Below are 7,746 nucleotides of genomic sequence, written 5' to 3'. Positions count from 1 at the left end.
ATAACTCAATCCTCTAAAGAGGTATTCTAACGTCAAAAACAAACCATTAAATATAAATAGAATAACTTGCTCAAAAAAAAAAAAATCAATAGAATAACAAAGCAAAAGAAAGAAACAAAGAAAGGACGAACGAATTATGCGTTAAGGCTATATTCTCCCAAAAAAAAAAGAAAAGCTCCTATGTATAAATCACCTATTAACAGACTATCCATACAAATGTAAGCCTAAAATGTTCACACAATAATTGTAAGTAAACTAATCATTCGATATTTTTGAAATATAATTAGTTCATTAGTTTAATTATTAATTCAATGTAAAGTAATCCAAATCCATTTTCAACCAGGAAGATGGTACAAGAGATCTCACAGTTTGTCCACATCTTATAAGAACACGAATTTAAATCCCATTGCCAATGTAAGAATCTCATTAGTAGCTAATTTGCAAGAAACTTTATAAGTGAGCCAAGGCAAGTCCTATACTTAGTAAACCCCCGAAATCCAATTCAATTAAATTTTTAATCATCTAAAAACAAAAGGAAGATACAAGAGATCTCACAAGGATGGTATTCCGCTTCTGGATGAGATTGGGCACTCTCACGTTGCAAGCAGTGGAGCACAACTCTTCCATGTTGTGTGTTGCTCTAATGGCTGATCATTATACATAATTTACTTACTTCTGTCCGTTGGTATGTACGTGGGACGGTGCCTTGCACGTGCAGTTCAGTGCACATGGGATCTAATTTTTGGGAAATGTCCTGCACTTGATTGCCACATCTTTGAGAGAATTTCCACTTGTAATGCTCTGTTATGGTATTTGTCAACTCTCTATTGGCCCTACACAACTTCAATTATTGGGAGTCAACACAATAGTCAACTTTTCTTCTGATTGTGTATTTGAAAATCATCCACATCTAGATTCATTCCCAGATCATCCACATCTTGATTCATTCCTAGAGTTTGACTTACCACTGAATCTGTAATAATGGGGCTAACTGCTGAGTTAAACAAGATCTTAACTATGGTTCTCTATATAGACCAAAGTGTTTGGTATACAAATAAAGATAATTACCAGGGTTGGTCGGTTAAGAAAATAAAAGGAAAAGAACTAATGGATATCATTGTTTCAGCATTTGTCAAAATACCTGGATTTCAAAAGGCCTAATAATTGTTTGACTTTGTAAGCTGAAAAATTCAGTATCGACATACCTGCCAAACTCCAACAATTTTAGTTGTTAACTACACCAGAAAGAATTGAAAAACACAGTGGAAAAGGCTTCCATCACTTCTATGAGTATGGGAGTAAGTAAATCAGCTGATTCATCAATATACTACCTCCGGTCCTTAGTATAAAATCTTATTTAACTTTTATTTTGGTCCTAAATATAAGACCCCAATCCACTTTGTCTCTCATATTTATATATTTTTTCTAAGATAGTCCTTCTAATAATAGTGGTTCTAACCAATATACTTTATTAGTAAGGATATTTTAGGAAAGACAACATCTTTCTTTAATCTACTCGAATTAATCAGTTAGCTCTTATATTTAGGACCGGAGGTAGTATTTTCACAATCTTTAATTTAATTCTAAATTAAAAAGTTTATAATTACATCTTTATTTTTTTTGAAAATTCAGATGTAGTTATACATATAGTATTACAATTATGTCAATATAAACAGTCTAATATTGGATTGCAGTTCAATGATGGGACTGTAGTCAAACCGGTCATGAACAAATGATTCATATTTTTAATAATATACGCTTTGAATAAAAAAGAACATTCATCCATAACAATATAAATGATTTTTAAACCCAAAGAAAAGTAATATACAGTTAAAAAAGGGCCATATCTATCTATACTCCACAATGTTTATTCAAAATGTATATACTTATTTCACAACTTTGGAACACACACACACACACACCTCTTATCTATCTGCTCATTATTCTTCCTTTTCCAATACTTGTTAGGTATAGATATGTATAAATCATAGCTCAGAAACATGAATCAAATTTTAAAAAATAAAATATTTGTGTGCTTGTGACGTTTCGGCTGGGAGAACCACCGATTCTACTGTGTTGACCGCGTCGATTGGTTTCTTCCTACCTGATTTTCCTATCGTACCTAGACTAGACAAGTACCTAGTTCTCAGGCCAACCGATTAAACTGATTGATCTAACTCTTTGGATGCAACTTTAAATATTCATCGTTCAAGTCAATTCAGGTTCATCCAGATCACTAAGTTGCATCACATGGGGTGCATTTTATTTCAGTTCGTTTCAGTAATTCCTTTATCCCCTTTTATAGACATAAATCGTGTTGCGAGGAGTACACAGATAAGTCACATCAACAAAATTTGACAAGCAATAAATGTTTAACAAGAACTAAATTAATTTCTTTTTAAGAAAAATAAAGACCAAATTACAAAATTTTTCCCGATCAGTGGAATAACTTAACCTACAAATTATATCTTATCTTTACGCCTCCTGGTAGCAAAGTTAGAGCAGCTAACCTTTTTTATTTGAAAAGACTGATCATTCAGTAAGATCTACCCAAGTGTAAATAAATCCATACTTACGGAGATGAAATACTGTGGTTAAAATGCTTTCAGGCCAAAAGAGTCATAGGGGCATGCTTTAAGAAGTAAAAAGTCCTTTCCTTTTTCCGCCTATGCAGAAAAACAAAAGGGTAGGAAAGCTTTCTCATACATGTGGGGTAGGAAAAGCACTTCAAAGAGCCAGCCAAGGTAGAGTGGTTCACATCCTTCTTGACCCAAATCAGTCTATCCTACCAAAAAGGAGAGGCGAGACTGCAATGTGTTATTGTTGCATGTTCTAGATTCCACATATTCCCCGAATTCTCCTCAATCAACATCACCTTTTAATATTTTGTTAATAATATTCTTCAAAAAAAAAATCTGGGTAAACAAAATTTTGAATCTATCCTACAACCTTCCACTTACTATTGTGATAAAGGTAATCCCTACCTCCATCATGGACCAGTGGAGATCTCTCTCAATTGCATAGTGGAGAGGTCACTTTCAAGCTCATGGTAGTATTCGCTGAGCTCTTTCCCTATAAAAGGGGAAGATCCCTCCACAACCATCAGTTGTGAGTGGAGGCCTAGAATAACAAGCTTCCTAGCTTTCAGTTTTAGCCCTTTAAGCTCTTTTCTTTGTGGGGGAACTTGAAACCTCTGAAAATGGTGAGTAGTCTCTGATAAGTCTCTGAATCAATGGCAATTGAAACTTGAAATATTATTCTTATGTTTCAAGTTTTTTCCTCGTTTTTCAGGATGGGAAGATGAGTTGGACTGTTGCTGATGCTGTGGACTATAAAGGTTTCCCAGCTGACAGATCCAAAACTGGCGGTTGGGTGACTGCTGCTCTAATTCTAGGTTTGATCCCCCCCTCCATCCCATTGATGCAATATCAGTGCCCATATTCCTCTATCTCTCTCAACTGTGCAAGTTACTCTTACGCGACTTACAATGAAGCATCAAATTTTAAAAGTAGATACGTGTCTAGTCTCATATTAGACATAATAAGACATTTTAAATAGCATACCAGATATGCATCTAGCTGGGTCACATTATGCATATCATCTCCTGCTTGGTAATGCATCAAGACCGATCTTTACTCGGAATATATGCACACGACACTTATACTGTATACTCTTAGTTTCCCTCACAACTTAGAGCAAAACGACAGTGCTGAGAAGGAGGGTTGGCGTTTTCAACGAAGGATAATAGCGAAACAGATAGAACTTGGTCTGTTCACAGCATCTAGCATGGAGAATCAGGATCCAGATCCATATTTGGAGTTCTGTTTCTCCTCATCAGGAAGTTTTCTTTTTAAAAAAAAAAAAATTATTCAATTTGATTTCTTTTTTTTTTTTTTCGTTTTTGGGCGGCAACTGGCCCAGAGGATGGAGCTGGACTAAGGGAAACGTCTCAGCAAAAGAACAATAATACTTCTAATGATAATTCTTATGTCACTATCTGTTTGGAATATACGGGAAAAGGGCATAACGTGATATACGGAACCTTGTAATTGATTATGGAGATATTGCACATCTTCAATAGTTTTTTCAATCTATACTTTATCCCCCCCCCCCAAAAAAAAAAAAAAAAACTTCTTTTAAAAATTTGGCTTTGCTTTTCGCATACATTTTTCTGTTTCTAATTTTTAATTTTCTGCCAAAAAACTCAGAATTATTTATCAAACGGAAATACAGCCCCCGGGGGGAGGGGGCCAAAAAAATGCATTTCACATTTCTGCTATAGCCAAAAAGGACCTCCTTCTGTCAGCATGCATCAATAGACACATGGTGTAGGACCCTCCTCCTAGAGAGAGAGGGGGGGAGAGAGAGAGTTTGTGACGCTCACATCCCTCAACCTGTCTCTCTCTAGCATGATGAACAGATGAAGCTCTGGTTTGCACGCTAAAAAGAGAGGATGAGTTTGCTACTTTAGCAAGAAATCAATTAACCCCTGAACTCATTATCATCATTCATCACTGGGTCATAGATGTTTTGCTACGTCGAGGACTACATCACCCAAAACAATAGGCATTTAAATAGAGGCCAGGAATAATACTATATAATTTTTAACAAAAGAAAGTCTAACAACAATGAATTTAAGAGCGGAAGCTAATTTCTACCAATCTTACAGGGATTGAAATTGTTGAGAGGCTCTCAACCATGGGGATTGCGGTCAACCTGGTGACATACTTGATTGGGACCATGCATCTGCCAAGCTCTACCTCAGCTAATATTGTCACTGACTTTATGGGCACATCGTTCCTTCTGTGCTTGCTTGGAGGCTTTCTAGCTGATTCCTTTCTTGGCAGATACAAGACAATCGGAATTTTTTCCGCAATACAAACACTGGTTAGTCCCATTACAGCTATTCTTGGGCCTGCAAGTTACATTCCTGATCAAATATCATCCTTACGTTGAACTATTCAGCATATAACAAAGTTTCAAGCAAGTCCAAAGGCTACTTATTAACATACGGACAATTATAATTGTTATTATGCTAATACAAAGACACAGGGCAGGACTTTTGATATACTGACAGTTATTATTACTACTGGTTTTTATTCATCATCTTTTCTCATTAGAGCCTATCTATGAAAACTAATATTGAAAAGAAATGATAATATATGTCCCAAACTCAACCCAATATAATGGAGACTATATTTATTCTGTGTTGCAGTTACCATGCTATCACACGTTCGTATTTTTGTCAAAATTTATGCTTCGCATCTACTTTGTTTTTGACTGTAAAAGGATGCTGATTTCAGGGTACCGCCACATTAGCAATCTCAACAAAATTACCACAGCTACGCCCACCACCTTGCACCACTTCCAGTGGCGACCATTGCAAGAGAGCTAATGGATTCCAAATGGGAATTTTATACATAGCTCTGTATCTTATTGCACTAGGGACAGGTGGCCTAAAGTCTAGTGTCTCAGGATTCGGAACTGACCAATTTGATGACAAGGATGAGAAGGAGAAATCTCAAATGGCCTATTTCTTCAACAGATTCTTCTTGTTCATTAGTTTTGGGACTCTTATGGCTGTCACAGTTCTTGTTTATATACAAGATGAAGTGGGTCGAACCTGGGCATATGGAATTTGCTCTGTTTCTATGCTCATAGCCATTTTGGTATTCTTATATGGAAGTAAAAGATACAGATACAAGAAAAGTATGGGAAGCCCCATAGTCCACATTTTCCAAGTCATTGTTGCTGCAATAAGGAAAAAGAAGATGGACCTCCCATACAACATTGGCTCTTTGTATGAGGACACTCCTGAGGCTTCAAGAATAGAGCACACTGATCAGTTCCGGTTAGTTTCTCTCCGTCTACCCTTGTGTGAACCGATTCATATAACTGGAATTGAATAAACTGTCATAATAAGTAGAAACAGTTTTCTTCTTTTCTCTTTTTGTCAATTTAATTCAAAATAAATGCACATCTACGCACATAAATACCCTGATCACTTGTTGTTATAATCTATGACACTTCTATTATTTGTAATAGTTTTCTGGAGAAAGCTGCCATCGTAGCAGAGGATGATTTTGAGAAGAATATGTATGGCTCTGCACCAAACCCCTGGAAATTATGCTCATTGACAAGGGTGGAAGAGGTGAAAATGATGGTGAGGCTCCTACCAATTTGGGCCACAACCATCATATTCTGGACCACATATGCCCAAATGATCACCTTTTCAGTTGAACAAGCCTCCACCATGGAAAGGTCCATTGGAAAATTCCAGATTCCCGCAGGCTCTCTCACGGTCTTCTTTGTGGCAGCCATCTTAATCACTTTGGGATGTTATGACCGACTCATTATGCCCCTTTGGAAAAAGTGGAAAGGCAAACCAGGTAAATGACAAAGGATCCAATATTTAGTTACGCTTAAACATCACAGGCCTGTAACTTGTTCAATACATAAACAACTGAACCTTAAATATATTTGAAACAAGATTTCAAAGCTGACAGCAAAAAGTTTAACCATGTAAAGCATGACAAAATTTTAACCCTCGGAAACAAGAGAAATTGATATAGTTCCCCTTTTGAGTGTAACAGGATTCACCAGCCTGCAAAAGATTGCAATTGGCCTTGTGCTTTCAACATTGGGAATGACCGTCGCTGCAGTGTCCGAGACAAAACGATTAGCAGTGGCGAAAGGCGTCGCCGACGACACAAAGACGGTGCCCATAACCGTGTTCCTTCTAATCCCACAGTTCTTCCTGGTGGGTTCAGGAGAAGCCTTTATCTACACAGGCCAACTCGATTTCTTCATAACCCAATCCCCAAAAGGCATGAAAACCATGAGCACGGGCCTCTTCCTCACGACTCTGTCGCTAGGGTTCTTCTTCAGTAGCTTCCTGGTATCGGTCGTGAAGAAAGTGACCGGAGCCAATGATGGGCAAGGATGGCTCGCCGATGACATCAACCATGGAAGGCTTGATCTGTTCTATGCCCTACTAACCATACTCAGTTTCATCAACCTCGTAGCATTTATAGTGTGTGCGATTTGGTACAAGCCAAATAAGCCGAAATCAGCCGTGGAAATGGAGGCGATTAATGGGTCCAATGCAGAAGAGAAGTGCTGAGGGGAGAAGAATCGTTGGTAATGAATTGAATCGCATTATTGTCTATACGTACAGAGTAGAATGGTGGGGTGATTTGGAATTTGGATCATATACTTCAAGAGGCCGTAGATGTTGTGATTTGAATTTGAACTAGTAAAGTAGCGTTCAGGATTGGCCTCCATATGTAACATATATAATCTTGTTTCCTCAGCGTGAGTGCGATGCTCTTGTTATCAAGGTCTGTGATCAAAGATCATGTCTTGCTTTGCGTCCTTTTTTGCAATTTTTTTAGGAAAATTGGGGAAAAGTCCCCATTTAAAAAATATATTGATAAATGAAACCTGAGAATTTGTCAGCTTTTAAAGTCCTTCAGTGTAAATAAATATCACAATGAAAAGACAAAAATATTTTTAATTGCATATATTGAAAGTTTAGTTGCACATAAGGAATATATATTGCACTTTACTGAAATTTGATTGCACATAACAAATATATATTACAGGTAAGACAAGTTAGATTGCACATAATATGTTTAGAACATAAGTGCAATATGTGTAGATTATATGAGGTGCAACTAAACTTCCCTTACGTGCAATATAATTCCTTTGGAGATTACCAATACTATTTATGAGAAAGAAAGATGG

At 36.9% G+C, this 7,746-nt stretch overlaps 1 protein-coding gene across 1 annotated transcript; it reads left to right on the top strand.

Annotated features, from left to right (window-relative positions):
• The first annotated feature begins 3,119 nt into the window (after positions 1–3,119).
• Positions 3,120–7,385, top strand: LOC114721994 (protein NRT1/ PTR FAMILY 6.2). Its single transcript, XM_028907932.1, has 6 exons — positions 3,120–3,202; positions 3,292–3,394; positions 4,670–4,887; positions 5,304–5,851; positions 6,046–6,389; positions 6,594–7,385. The coding sequence occupies exons 1-6, from the start codon at positions 3,200–3,202 to the stop codon at positions 7,121–7,123; spliced, it is 1,746 nt and encodes a 581-aa protein (XP_028763765.1). The 5' UTR covers positions 3,120–3,199; the 3' UTR covers positions 7,124–7,385.
• Positions 7,386–7,746: the final 361 nt, after the last annotated feature.

This window comes from Neltuma alba, unplaced genomic scaffold (genome assembly GCF_004799145.2).
Source record: "Neltuma alba isolate B1F8T4 unplaced genomic scaffold, ASM479914v2 tig00000327_pilon, whole genome shotgun sequence".
NCBI lineage: Eukaryota > Viridiplantae > Streptophyta > Magnoliopsida > Fabales > Fabaceae > Neltuma > Neltuma alba.
This window is presented reverse-complemented; position numbering and strand designations above follow the sequence as displayed.